This window comes from Frieseomelitta varia, unplaced genomic scaffold (genome assembly GCF_011392965.1).
Source record: "Frieseomelitta varia isolate USP_RPSP 00005682 unplaced genomic scaffold, Fvar_1.2 scaffold_929, whole genome shotgun sequence".
Lineage (NCBI taxonomy): Eukaryota > Metazoa > Arthropoda > Insecta > Hymenoptera > Apidae > Frieseomelitta > Frieseomelitta varia.
In genome coordinates, this window is record NW_025110733.1 from 26,955 (window position 1) to 41,777 (window position 14,823).

The window sequence follows — 14,823 nt, forward strand, 5'->3', positions numbered from 1 at the left end:
GTCATTAAGAAACTTTCATTGTAATCTTTTAATTTCTATTCTGTCTTTGCCTATTAGCATTTTTCATTGCAAATTATTAATTATCACATATTTAACGTGTTCATTATCTTATAGTAGTAAGTAGTATTTCTGTTGGTCCTCTTACACATAGTTTTTATATATATTTAAATTTCATGTGACAAAAATGACAGATCTAGCTTGAACACTATAGTTATCAATTAACATTACTGAATTTATACTATTTCGGATGTTTCAATATACTATATTCAAGTCTTTTAAATATGTATGTATACAAACATTATTTTCAATTAATTACAAGAAGAGGAGAATATTAACTCAACTTGATAACATTGCTTTTACACGAAAATATTAAAACAATATCAGCTTTACACAGTAACATCACAATTGAAAAAATATGAACACATACTAATCTTTATACTATGATACTAATTCTATATACATTATTATGAAAATTTTTTCTTGATATTATATAATTAATAAAAAGCACAATTAATAACTGCATCAACCATCATACATTGCACACGCGCCAGCGCGCACGCATGCATGTAAAAATTCAAATGTACACACGTACATACTAAATTTATTATACGTAAATAATAGTACTTAAGATACACAATATTCACGCGTGCATACATACACATACACTCAGTTTCCAATGTAATTTGACCCGATGGATTATCTCATGAGAAATAGAAATTATGTTTTTACAAAAATTCTTTAATATAAATAAAAGGAACATTATATTACATAAATAATCTTTTTAGGTAAGGTAGTCGGAGGGATTTACAAAATCAATTTAATTTTTTCAACTATCAAGTCTGATAAACATTTCTATATTTTTTTAATATTACGCAATACGATAATATACAAGACGAATTATTGTGACGTCTAAAGTTATAATATGTTATTTAATACATCTGTTACAAAGTCATAAATTCGTTAATTGACGTCATTATACTGTTCGAATTGTCTGATTTCAACATTGTTAACGTTGGAATGCGATTTTATCAAAAAATATATCAGATGCGATGGATCAATTGCGTGATCTATAAAATTGTCGAAATTCTTTGACAAATATAGTTTATCAAAATTTGGGCAATATCCGAAGGCAATAATTTTCTAAATGTGCTGAAAATGAAATCCTTAAAAAAAGGAATAAGTTTTAAATGATTCTTGTTATTACTGTAGTCGAACATTGGTGAAAACAAATTAATTATGTTCATTTATGTCGTCTTGATTGATCTTTCATTTTTTACATTTATTATAACGGTGATATTTTTCATTTCTTATATTTATTATAACAATGATATCCTTTTAATTGTAGATTGTATATATCTTAAAAGTCTTAAAAGTCAAATATGATCTAGTAAGTTGAAAGATATGAGACACAAGCAATTCCATCTTCATTCATAGCTAGTGGCTTTCCAAACGTTAATAGACGATTCACAAATTTGTAACATGTATTACGATAGTTTATCTCATATGGCAAATAGTTAATAAATTTCAATAAATGTCAATAAATGTCATCTTATCATAATTAAAAAAAAAATAGAATCTTTATCTACAAAAAAGTTAATTATATCACATAACGTTACTTTTTATACCAAAGAATTTTTATAAAAACATTTTTTTCGTAATAGCTTCGATTTCTCAAGAGATCCTATTTTCAATTAAAGAAAACACCCTGTATGTATCACACCTAAGTTATTAATTATATTTAAGAATTGAAAGAACGCGATGTAAATATATAACAAACATTTTTAACACAATATAACAAATATAATTCCTTCATTTTCTATTTAACAATATAACTAACTAAGAAATTCTTATTTTATAATTTAAAAAACTGATAAGACCGTTTCATTTTCATTTTTCATATAGTAATAATGTTCATATCGATCTAATCTTCTCTATGTAACATGCAGTGAACATTTTTTGGATCTGGTGCGTTCGGATATCAACTATTACAACAATGACAATATTTTGTTCGATTTTAGTATGTAAATACTACAGTCGTTTCATAACTTTAAAACTAGTTTTCTTACTGGCTAAAGCTTCAGTGCGTGCATATACATTTTCTGAACTACGTTTAATGATATCTATGTATTCGCTTGATGTTTGAAAGTCACATTTGGTTGTTTCGTCATATGAATAACAATCCGATTTCTGTGCTGTTTGTATCAATTCCGTTTCCAGCTAAGATATAAAGAGATAATATTACATTAATAATAAACAATAACATTTTAATCGAAATTTTTACATAAATCTATTTACCATTGATTCTCTGTTTGTATTCTTGTGGCACCAATTTTTAGAGTGTACAGAATCTACTCGATCTTTTCTACATATATAAAAAGAAATAATTTAGTTATTGATATTTCTCATTTTTATATCTTATTTCTTCGTTGCGTATATATATTTTAACATGTACTTACTTCGATTCAGAATTATATCGTTTTCGCGACGTAAGATATTTCGATGAAAGATATTCTTCTGGATAACTACAAATAGAATTTGTCCTTTGTTTCTTCTCAGTTTCTTCATAAGCACAAGACATTATATCGTCTAAAGACAAACATGATTTAGTAAAATGTTCTTTGCTACACATTGACGGTTCTGTTGCAACTGAATTATACTCATGGTCGCTAAAACTTTTATCATTAGGTGCCATTTGGAGTTTATCACAATCTTCTGGAGCTTCATTTTCTAAATTATAATCTTTATCGTGCCTTTCATTCTTTAAAGTATTATCTACATCAGTGATATTTATTAAAATATCATTAATAAACGAAATAGGTTCTACAGTTTCATCTTTTTTAATTACGTTATTATCATTTGAAACGTCATCCCCGTTTTGACTGCTAGTAAGTGCCATTTCGCAGCTACTTATAGAATTTGAGCTTCGATCTCTTACACTTACAGAACCCTCAAAACTATCTGTAACATTAGTCGACTTCGACACTGAAGTTGGTATCATAATCTCGATGTTATTTTCTATCGCACTTTCATTATTTATTTGAGAATTGTCATCAATATTTGTTATATTATTTAAAATAGCATTATTTAAAGTTTCATTACTACTATTACTTGATCTATCTTTTACTAGTACCAATGTTTTATTGTCTATAGCACTTTCTTCCGACTTACAAATTCGTTTCGATTGACTACCTAAAACAAGGGACTGCACTGGTTTATCTAAACCTTGGTCCAAAGAAGAACCAAGAGAAGATTTTATACTTTTCAGTTGGCACATAGATCGTGAAGATCGGTGACATTTTTCAAAAATTATTTTTCGTATCGGTGGCGTTATACTTTGTTTACTGTTTCCAACTTCAATATCTAAAGACGAAGTAGAATACGTCCGTTTTGAATTATCCAAACTACAAAAAAGTTTCGTGAAATTAGGAGATATTTTATAAGACATTAATTAAATAAAATAAAAATGTAACGTACTGAGATTGACTTGGTTTAATATTTATCAAAGTAGCAAGATTTGGAAGCGTTGCTCTTAAGTCTGTTGTTGGAAGGCCGCAGTACCACCTTAATTGAGCTATATTTTTATTTAGTAAGTAAACAGCATAACGGAACTGTAATTTATCTTTACTTCGAGCAAATAGAGGAAATCTGAAAAATACAATTACGTAAACAAAAATTAGGCGGATGAATAAAAAATAAAATACTCACTGTCTTTCATTATCGGGTAAATTTTCTGTAATATGATCTATAATTTTGCTACGTGACCCATAGTGTATAATAGGATATCTAGTAGGTATGTTAAGAAAATTAGCAATCATTTGTGTAGTATGTGCAACGAATCCCAATGCTACAGCAACTACAGTGTCATTTGATAATTCTAAATCTTCGCTATCCGGTAAATGAACATCGTGTATTCTAAATTTTCCATTTCCACCCTGTATTATATAAAATATATTAATTTATAATAAATCTATAAATTAACATTAATTTTTTTTATTCATTTCGTATTTTTTTTTTTTTTTAATATTTCACATTGTGTTAAATATTTTACACATACCTGAGAAATGGGATATATCAAGCTTAATTCCGAAATCAATTGTTTTCTTCTATGAGCAAGTTGACTACTCAACTGAATATATGTTTCTCTCGTATCTATTTGATTTTGGCGCCATTCGTGTAGTCTCTCAATGTCTTTATTTAGTTCTCTATACCTTTCCATTAAAGTGGAACCTAATTACAATAAACGTGTTAAGATAAAATTATTTTATTCAAATTACAATATATATACATATATTATAAATAATATTATGTAACAATCAATACCATAATCTTGATTTTCTTCCATAATATTAGAATGTATCTGATTCAACACTCTCAATTCTCCCATTTTTCTTGCTCTTTCTTGTTCTAACAATTTTGTTCTAAATTTTGCTACCTCTAATTCTTTGCGTATTTTTAATATTTCTGCCTTCTTCTCCCTGTTTACTTTACGAGGTTGAAATAATCTGTTTAACGAGGATTGTGAATACTTTGACGTATGAAAGTTATCTCCAGAAGCAATTTGCATCCGAAGTGTCTGTACTGATTCTGTTTGCTGTTTCAATGCTTGCATTTTATTTCTTAAGCTGCTAAGCTTACTCACTGTGTAACTATCTCTTATTTCAGATGTATTGACTTTTATACGTAGATACCTTTTTAACTCAGGAATTTCAACAAAACAGTATATGGGAGTAAAATATCCACCATGAAATTGGAAAATTAAAGAATTTTCTTTCAAAATAGTTTCTAAATTATTTGGTAATTTTGGACCAATATATGCCAAGCCAGTAAAAGATACGCCCCACGTAAATATGGTCAAATCAGTTGTTACATTATCGATGATCATCCTTTTCCATAATCTTACAATGACTTCTATTACAAAGGAAAAGAGACGTTCTCTTCATACATTCCATATATTACAAATTTAATTAGAATAAAATATTGTGGGATTAAACACATTTAGTCTTAATTTAACTATAAGCAAATGATTATGTACTTATTATAATAGATATAAAACTTACCATTGGCAGTAGAATAACTGGTGGCATATATAATTGGTACTTCTAAACTTGACCATCTTGGATTTACATTGTCGATTGCCTCGCTTGTATATATAGGAGAAGACATGCTTGTTCTATGTAATGTATAATAAAACCAACAAATTTCGTTATTCATATCTGTTTTCAGATTGCATCCTATTATTTGTATAAGATTTCTGAGTCTTAACTGAAAATTATACGTTTCATTAGATAATTTGACATACGCTAATTTTATGTTATCTCATACAAATAAACATGATCTTAAGAACATAAATAAGCATTATTATAATTAAAAGTCTCATTTCGTAGTAATTAAACAAACTAACGATTAACAAATTAATAAAATTCTAATTGACAATTTACTTGTATTAAGAATAACATTGAATACGATCACTGACCATATACATACATTTATGTTGCCATGAACATTTATAATATATGAAATTCTATAAAACTAAGATCACGACAACTATTTTACGACGGATAATTACCTGTTGTGTAGCAAGGGGAAGCCAAGTTTTATATCGTGGAAATATACGAGGTTGTAGGGTTAAATCCAAATCTCTAACAAGATTTCTTGTCTCTGAAACCTCCATTATATACTTTCATAATATTGCACAAGTAATATCAGTAAAAAAATAAAATGATCTAATGTTATTGCGCGACAAGATTTAATTAATATTTAAACTTATAGCGCACTTTAAGGTTATATGCCTGTCTGTATATATTTAATACTTGCGTAAATAACGATAAATAACGTGGAATATGATATTCGTTTCGCTTAAGATTTTAATCTTTTTAATCCTATCTCTTGACAATAATTATTCCTTTTTAATTAGATTCGCAAATTCGTACTAAAATACTGTCATTTTCTAAATTTTGACAGTTCTCCACATTGACATTTTGCAAATATTTCGGTATTCGTTGGGTTCTTTAACCAATCATCTCCGAGCAGAGTCAAACATTTAAACTTGAAGTTACTTCACAATTTTTATGATTTTCAACGAAAAAATCCTCCAACACAATACAAGTAATACAATAAATTCAAATTTAAGAACATTGTCACTGTCACAGCCTACTTTAGATACAAGCCGTCGTGAGAGTAAATTCGGCAACAGTGTCTAGCCTCTCATCCCGATATAAAAATAATCCAATAACAATAGTCTCCCGCGATTTTATGGAATATTTACAATGATACGCGTTGCCATAGCAAATGATATTAAACAAAAACAAAACACAGTTGCAAAATGAATGATCGCAATGATAATGCCAGTAACATAACGCATGTAATATACGTCAATGCGATTTAGTATTTCTTCCATCGTAATACAATTACAATATCTCAAACTATGTATGTAACTCTCATGTTATGATATGGAAATGATGTAAATATACAAAACATTAGAAAGGGAATAATTTTTTTACTACGGATTTTAATTGAGAATTCATCGGTGTTTTCCATCGTCAGGATAAAAATTATATCTCATACATACAATGTTTTAGACAATTATGTAAATATATACATATATATTTTTAAATATATAACAAAATGGTACAAAATACAACAAGCGTTTTCGTAATGTGATCATCGTTAAGTCGATCACATAATACACCAACAACAATATGTTTATGCATATATCTTTATACTATATAACACAAGTTAACGCCATTTTCGTGTAATAATTATCTAACTAACGATTACTTTTCTATCTCACGATCTTACATGGTAACGGCAGTAAGAGGTTAACTTGGATATCATAAATTTGAATAAGATCGACAAATTGTTTATCGCGTATGGACAATCAATTGATCCTTTTGTGCGTCTTCATTTTCTTTTGTTGCAAATGAAGGTAATTCTGCTTTAGTAGCTAACTGCAAAGAATGGAACCACCTGAAATAAAATTTGACGAATCCTATTATAAATGATCAATTTCAACGATATCGTACGTAATGTAAATATATACATGATAAAACTTACTTCTGTTTATCTTCATTCGATAACGCTTGTAAATAGTAACTTTTTCTAGAATGATGCATTTTAAGAGCTTTAGGCCTATCCTTGAAACTCAAAGGATCCTCGTCGGATAATTTAGTACCCTCCGTAACGATAAAACCAGGCATGGGAGTTGCCGTCAGAGCCATATTTTCAGATTCAGATTTAAACGTGTACAAAACAAAATCTGCATGTAACGCAAACCATCGTCGTGTCCAAGGTTTACTTGGTTGTGTTTTTAACATAAGATATCCAGATATAACGGACGAAGCGCTTGCTGAAACTTGTAATAGACTCGGTACCGGCCCGGATGTGGACGTCGAAGAGGGTGACTTAACAAGCGGTTGCGTTAACGCGGCATAACAAAGGCGGCAGACTCTCATGTTTTTGTTATCTTCAAATAACAACTTTTGATTTGAACACTTGCTGCAAATAACCTACAAATAATAAGTAAAATATTGTGGAAAGAGACAGAGGAAAATGAAACGAGCGTAAAGAGTTGCAAGAGTTAATTTCAAGTTAAACGATAGCCGATAGTTAGGAAACGTTATCAAAGTGATACTCACTATTCCGCAAGCTCTGCAATTGTGTTTTCGTTTCATTACAGAAAATATGACCTCGCATATCATGCATCTAGATACGTCGTCAGTCTTTACAACAAGAGTTTTAACATCACCAGTTTTTAGGCTCGCTTTTCTTTTCATCATTTCTTGCATAGTGTCGAACAGCGCTTCGAGCCAAGCTGCCTTTTCTTCAGCCGCATGCGTGTATAATTCAACGCTTTTATCTTCGTCTCTTATGTAAAATGTGTTTGCTGTTTCCAGATTATCACCTTCGATCACTTGTAAATTTTCGATTAAGAATTTAGCTCTTAATCGATACAATGGCCCCGGTATCAATCTTATCGAACAAAGTAATAATAAATCGGTAAACTGAAACAAAGAACAAACAAAGAACATTTCTATCACTAAAGTCTAACATATGACATATTAATTAAACAAGTATTTATTACATGCAAATACAGTTGGCAAATTTATGGATCAGCAATCACGTATCCAGACTGTATTTAAAGTGTGCATATACGTACCAGAAACAAATGTCTTTCCTGATGATCACCGCTTCTTGCTGAAATTTTAACGATACGACCCTCTTTTACAAGCTCCCGTGTTGCACTAACTAGATCTGTCGTGTCGTATATACTCTCTTGTATTTCAAGAAGCTTTTTGAACTTGTCAATCTTCTTCATTGCATCATTTGTGTGATTAGCAGCAGTAGATACTAATTCCAACGCCTCTACGAGAAAGAAAGCCGTGTCTGTTCGTTTGATTCTACGATTATTATCGTCGCCATCTACGGACGTCTATTTAAACGTGCCCCGTTCAATAGACGTTTAAATAGAAGCCAGTCCTTGCTAGATGCGCATTATTTTATGCGGAAGTAACTCATCGAATCGAATGGAAAGATCCTTACTTTTAGTATCCCTGTAATCAGCACTTTCTTCTGTGAGGTTTCTCAAGTAATCTTTCAGAAGAAGCTCGTATCTCGGTAATCTTTGTATAGGACTTAACATATGATGAGGCAACGATAACTTGGCACACTCGTCCAATTTTTGAATCTCGTCGATGATCGCAGCAAATCTGGCGACTTTAGTTTGAAGAGTCTGTATCAAGTTCATGGCATAATCAAAGTTTTTTACATATTCTGTGTACATTTTAAGAAAAGGTGCAAAATTCTTCATTATATCCCCTATTCTAGGATCCGATTCCCAATTTTGCATCCTCTCTTGAAGTTGGGGTAGTAGAAAATCGTTGTGAAACTTGTAAATCGATTTAATATTAGAGAACATATGCTGAACAGTTTCTGGGGGAAACATAGGATGCGCTCTATTCTCTTGATCGATTTTGAACTGGAACACTTGATCGATCAATCGTAAAATACTAACATAATTCTTTTCAGTAGCTAACAATTCTTCGGCAACGCGACGTGCAGTTTTTCTTTTGGAATCCGTATAAACTACCGTGCCTTCGATCGATTTTAGTTTCGAAACCGAGTCGTCAGTACGATCCACGGTTATTGCAGAATTTGTTTCCAACGATCTTGGATTTGGATCTTCTGATTCTTCCTCGCTCTCAGACTCACTTATCGCATACGATTCCACTGCATATCGACGAGAATTTCTTTCCGTGGTTAAATATCTACGATATCATGAATTTTCATCATTTTTATCCTTCTTCGTGACCATTCACAATTAAAATACGACAAACTCTAGTTAACGAATGCTACAAACTTACCTACTATTTCTGTATTCCAACATGCCACGTGACACCCGCACGAATGGTACTTGCATCGAATTCTCTTCACTTTCTTCAATGACGATACGTTCTGCTGAACTTCCAGCTGACATTACAAAGGAACGAAATCGTGAAAAACTTCCGAAAGAAGCGATTTTATGGAAAGAAGGTCCATCATATTCTTCCTGTTTCTGATCTTGTGCTATCATTTCGGGTTGATTGGATTCTTTACTCACGCATTCCTTCAACTCGTTTAGGTCACTTTTTCTATCCACTAGTTCGTCAGATTCCAATTCAGTATAAAACGTACTGTTTGACGTTTGTGTTTTCGGTGCAAACATCTTGAGCGTTTTGTTAAAATCACCTCTATCCTTGAATCTTGTCGTCCAAAGTGAAAAATCTATTGAGCGATCCTGTTGCATCCTAACAATAAGTTTAAATTCATTAACCATTTAAGGATTACAACGTACAATTGTTGTATTAAACAATGCAGAGAAAACAAGTTATTTTATAAAAGGAAAAAAGAAAAGAAACCTATTATTATCTTATTACCTTTTCGCGATATAGTTGTTTCATTCAATATATACATTGGAGCCTGAATTAATCGAAACCAGCGTCGATTACCAACAACTGAGCCCCCACGAGCCTTCTTGATTATACGTTCGTTAAACATGAGTATACACATGCATATACATATATATTGTTGTACGTTGATGCGAATCAACGAATTGCTCTATCGACTCTGCGAATGTATTGTAATTTCGCACAGGACAAACGTAATTATTTTGTAGCAAAGAACTTGAAATCACACTTCAGACCCACATCCATGTCAATTCTGCAGACAAATGTTCGACTTCACTGTTCGACTTCACATAAACAAAACATTTTTCTTTCATCTTTAAATCTGACTGAGATCAGAGAGGATCTCAAAAAGATAATATTTAATATTTTACCAAAAATCGTTAAGAATAATCGACAGGGTTAAATGACAAACTCCCTTGTAAATGATAAAATCTTTCATTTACAACCTCCAATTTTGATCTACTTTGACTTGTTTATGATTAATATGGGATAATATTAACGATATACATACGGTAGACAAAATCAGTATAGTTAGATACACCTTGGGACAACGTACTACGTGCCATCTATATTTATGTACGTCATGCATACCGATGATGTGTAACCATTGACTATCTTTAGCCAATAGCGTAACGCGTGAACATGGCAGATAGCTTATGTGTATTTTCTATTATACGCATATATGATTTTTATAGACACGGTGGTATATTCACATGTTTAACGAGCACGCAGAATGAATTTTTAAATTTATTAAAATACTTTCGTAACGAGCAAAAAGATAGACAACGTCTATTTATTAGCCTTCGACATTCACATAGTTCCCATAAAATCGACCAATAGACAGCGAGATTCAGTTAGCAACGTGCAAAAGGAGGAGAAGGCAGACAAGGAGAGAAAGAGAGTCGTTCGAAAACGAGTCGTTACGCCTTTAAAGAGATGTATTCACTGTCTAGTACTGTTCCTTAGAATAACATGTCGATAAAAGATATTGAGATTGTGATAAAGGTACCAAATATAAGAATTGAAAATCCAGCTGAAAGTATGTAACTACGTTAAAACTTAAGAATATAGATGACTGAATATACACGATGAGATATATAATTCGAAGAAGGTTATCAATTATGTCTTTTCGTTTCACGATGTAGCTTGGAAGAAAAAGTTTATCATCATTGACATTGCTTATCTAATGGTGCGTAAAATCATCGAGCATCTTCGTTGAATTGATCATTTCCATCTAATATACTGACCGTCAAGAGGTTTCGCGGGTGTATGAGTTTATGGGTAATATTTCCCAAGATTCTTTGGTACGAAATTACGAGGCTGCGCGAAACATCGAAAGTTGAATTTGCTGTACGAGAAAGAAAGACAAAGAAAATAGAAGAGAGAAACAAAAGACATTCGAATTTTATTCGACTTTACTTTATTCTATATTGTCGTAAATAATAAAAATCCCGACTATACAGCTCGTACTTATTTCAACAAATGGCGAATTTTTGGTTTACACGTTTCTCATTTCGTGTCAATTATAACTATTGTTTGTCTCATCGTCGGTTCACTCTTCTTCGTAATTATCAACAATATTCGCAATAATTAGTATTACTTCTAGATATTGTTGAGATTACTTCTCGCATACATATATGTAGGTACATGTGTATAAAAAATATTGCTTACAAGTGTAGTGGTTCTCCGCGCGTCTCCGTTTGTCTTGTCTTGTCTTGTCTTGTCGTTATACATCTATCGTCAGGCGAATAGTTAATACTGGATATCAAATTGATCAATGGGTGAATCCCCTTGAGACTGGACTTGTACACCTCTCTTCTAAATATTCGTGTCCCAAAATATTCAGTGGTCGTCGGTTAAAGGATAACTTGATACGATAGACGCTTGATACCATAGAATCTTCAATGCATCGCAAACAAGCGGATGCTGATGATCCCTGTTTTGAGACAGATGCTTACCTGCGGATATGAAACTAAGACACAAAATAATGACGTGGATCATCGACGATCATCGCGAAACGTTCTTTGTTCGCAGCTCTGGATTTGTAGAGAGATATGTCGACAGAAGGCGCAGAACTTTCGAATCGTTTCGTGACTCGAGATGTCGAAACCATGTCAGACGAGGCACAGGTAAAAGTACTTTATGATTTCATTTAACCGATTCTGTCCCATTGAAATCGTACGATTCATGTTATATCAAAAGTATCTTTTACTTGTTACTTTATTGTACAGAGCAATCGCATGGATATATTGGAGTGTCTTTCAGTTTTAATTAACGAGAATAATTCTGGATATGATCGAACAGAAGAACTAACATTGGATGAGCACTTGTTAAGTGGTGGCACAACTTTGACAGCAGTAACATTGCCCGATGGAACGCAAGCATTTGTTACCAATAATTTGAACAATGATGGTTAGAAATTAATCAACACACAAGAGGAATATGCATGAAACGTTGCTCGTATCAATAGCAAATTAAATGCCACCATTTTACTCATTTGTGCATGATTTCAAGATTTAATGCATGTACAAAGAATAATATTCAAACGTCGATAGAGTCGATTAAATTGTAATTTGTATTCTATCACTTTTGTAAATTTGTTGTCAACATCGCAGATTTGTTTGTTTCATAGACATGGATTTAAAAAGGCAAGCAACGTTAGAATTAGAGAGCGGAGATACAATATTGCTTCGAGACATAGCAGAACTTGCTGAAGGTAAGCCACTTCAACTGGAATTGGAGCCAGCAACTTTGGTTCAAGCTCGTGATACTACCATAGAAAATGTTGAGAACTATTCATGCGTGGAATTTATCGATGGTAATGCTTACATGGTAGCTGGTAATCTAGATGTTAGCAAAAATTTCTGGGAAATTGAAGACGGCAAATTGAAGAAAAAGGATTCCAAGATTTTATTAAATAAACTGTCAACATCGAGAATAAGACATCCTTGCCCTAGAGAGGGCTGTTCAAAAGTTTATAGTACACCCCATCATCTCAAGGTAAAGATCCTTTGTAACATTATTACAAGTTACAAGTTGATTCAGATTTATTTACAAACATGATCTTTTATGATCGTTTTATGATCGTTTGTGCGAATAAATCGTATCGACATCAACTCTGTTGAAAGAATCGTATTTCTGTTTCAATCTATCTTAGCTTATCTAGTTTGTGCCATGTTTTTTCGTTTATCACATGCTGTATCATGTATAAAAATTTGAATGATAATAATATTTGGGTTAATGAATCAGTCAGACTTGAAAAAATTCAATTATAATCAGTTAAAAACGGCGAAGCAATATTATCATCTTGTGTCGTTAAACCAGGTTCATGAACGATCTCACACCGGTCAACGACCATACAGATGCACACATCCGAAATGTAAAAAGAGCTTCTCAACAGGGTATAGTTTAAAAGCTCATTTGCGCACGCACACAGGAGAGAAACCTTACAAATGTCCAAACGAAACGTGCGATAAAAGTTTCAAAACATCGGGAGATTTACTGAAACATGTACGGACGCACACCGGGGAACGTCCTTTCTTGTGTCCGTTCAACGGTTGCGGTCGTTCCTTTACTACGAGTAACATCAGAAAGGTAAGAGCGTAAAACTGAAATTTTAGACTAGAAATTTGTTATCAAATTTACGGTTAATCTTGTATTTGTCATTGTACTAGGTTCACGTTAGAACGCACACTGGTGAACGACCATATAAATGTACGCAACCTAAATGTGGCAAAGCTTTCGCGAGTGCAACAAACTATAAAAATCATATACGTATTCATTCAGGCGAGAAGCCTTACGTATGCTCTATAGAGAATTGTGGAAGGAGATTCACGGAATATTCTAGTCTTTACAAGCATCATCTCGTTAGTAATTTTTTCAGTTAGTAATTTTTTTTTTTATAACGTACATTGCATTTCTCTACCTTTTAGGTTCATACACAACAACGTCCATTCGAATGTAAAATTTGCTTAAGGAGGTACAGGCAAAGTAGCACTCTTGTGATGCACAAAAGAACTGCTCATTCGCTAGTCGATAGCGATGATAACGTTGATGTTCTTTGCCAAGAATCTATACAAGAGTCTTCTAGTCGAAACAAAGATAGACGGAGAGGAAGCATTACGCGCGATAACAGTACTCCGTCGATAAAGGTAATTTAGAAGTCATTTTGCGTTTAGTATTTTTCACCTTGAAACATTTTCACCTTGAAACATTTTCAAATGTTTCTTTTTTCGTTTTCGGATATAACCAAAGATCACAGAAAAAGATGGGCAAATACAGATTTCTAAAGCGGTCGACGATTTAAATGATAATGAAACACAGATTTTATTGGTCGGTGATCCTTCGCAAATTGCAGCATTGCAGGTTCATTGTATTTACGTTTTTCTTTTATTTCGATCATCAACTTGATATATCCAGAGAAATTTAATAGTAGTACAGCCTGATCGTGTTTGTTACGTTTCATGTTTTCGCAGAAGATCGAGCTGAATGGTGGATTCGACGAGCCTGGTATTGATACTTCATTCGAAGAATTAAACATAAAGATCGAAGATATAGAACTTGGATGGCATTGATGCGTGTTTAACATGGCATACATATATTCGATGAATATTCGACGAATATTAAACAAAAACACAAATTGTTTATTTTATCAATCTTTTTAATTGTCTATTGTTTATCGAGTCTTTTACACGTACGTATAATTTGTAATTATCACTCTCAGTATTGGTAACTAACTAAAGATAACTTTTGGCTATCACATCATTCGAAACAATCAAAGAATAGTTTATTAGTTCATTCCTTTGTTGCTTAATAAAAAAAAAGAATGTATTCGAAGACAAGTTTCATCATTATTTACGAATAAATTGAATGAAATTTTTAA

At 32.1% G+C, this 14,823-nt stretch overlaps 3 protein-coding genes across 14 annotated transcripts; 1 reads left to right on the forward strand and 2 right to left on the reverse strand.

Annotated features, from left to right (window-relative positions):
• Positions 1-1,930: 1,930 nt before the first annotated feature.
• Positions 1,931-6,326, reverse strand: LOC122537757 (UV radiation resistance-associated gene protein). Its single transcript, XM_043671230.1, has 9 exons — positions 5,567-6,326; positions 5,058-5,262; positions 4,321-4,908; positions 4,055-4,227; positions 3,706-3,932; positions 3,475-3,645; positions 2,457-3,401; positions 2,296-2,362; positions 1,931-2,217 (listed from the first exon to the last, which is right to left on the reverse strand). Exons 1-9 carry the CDS (start codon positions 5,669-5,671, stop codon positions 2,029-2,031), a joined length of 2,670 nt encoding a protein of 889 aa, XP_043527165.1. The 5' UTR covers positions 5,672-6,326; the 3' UTR covers positions 1,931-2,028.
• A 259-nt stretch (positions 6,327-6,585) lies between these two features.
• LOC122537758 (FYVE, RhoGEF and PH domain-containing protein 4-like) lies at positions 6,586-10,575 on the reverse strand. Of its 5 annotated transcripts, none has more exons than XM_043671235.1 (8): positions 10,313-10,575; positions 9,912-10,194; positions 9,360-9,782; positions 8,539-9,263; positions 8,156-8,382; positions 7,635-8,000; positions 7,054-7,505; positions 6,586-6,966 (listed from the first exon to the last, which is right to left on the reverse strand). In XM_043671235.1, exons 3-8 carry the CDS (start codon positions 9,779-9,781, stop codon positions 6,861-6,863), a joined length of 2,298 nt encoding a protein of 765 aa, XP_043527170.1. In that variant the 5' UTR covers position 9,782; positions 9,912-10,194; positions 10,313-10,575; the 3' UTR covers positions 6,586-6,860. The 5 variants fall into 5 exon arrangements, with proteins under 5 accessions (XP_043527170.1, XP_043527169.1, XP_043527167.1 ...); XM_043671234.1 differs by having other exon boundaries at positions 10,453-10,562; XM_043671232.1 differs by having other exon boundaries at positions 9,912-10,575.
• Positions 10,576-10,760: 185 nt separating this feature from the next.
• LOC122537759 (zinc finger protein 76-like) lies at positions 10,761-14,823 on the forward strand. Of its 8 annotated transcripts, XM_043671242.1 has the most exons (10): positions 10,783-11,130; positions 11,892-12,070; positions 12,207-12,353; positions 12,574-12,657; positions 12,778-12,941; positions 13,266-13,535; positions 13,616-13,807; positions 13,874-14,092; positions 14,196-14,306; positions 14,417-14,823. In XM_043671242.1, exons 2-10 carry the CDS (start codon positions 11,908-11,910, stop codon positions 14,513-14,515), a joined length of 1,449 nt encoding a protein of 482 aa, XP_043527177.1. In that variant the 5' UTR covers positions 10,783-11,130; positions 11,892-11,907; the 3' UTR covers positions 14,516-14,823. The 8 variants fall into 8 exon arrangements, with proteins under 8 accessions (XP_043527176.1, XP_043527177.1, XP_043527172.1 ...); XM_043671237.1 differs by having other exon boundaries at positions 10,784-11,130; positions 12,574-12,941; XM_043671240.1 differs by having other exon boundaries at positions 10,791-10,955; positions 11,976-12,070; positions 12,173-12,353; positions 12,574-12,941.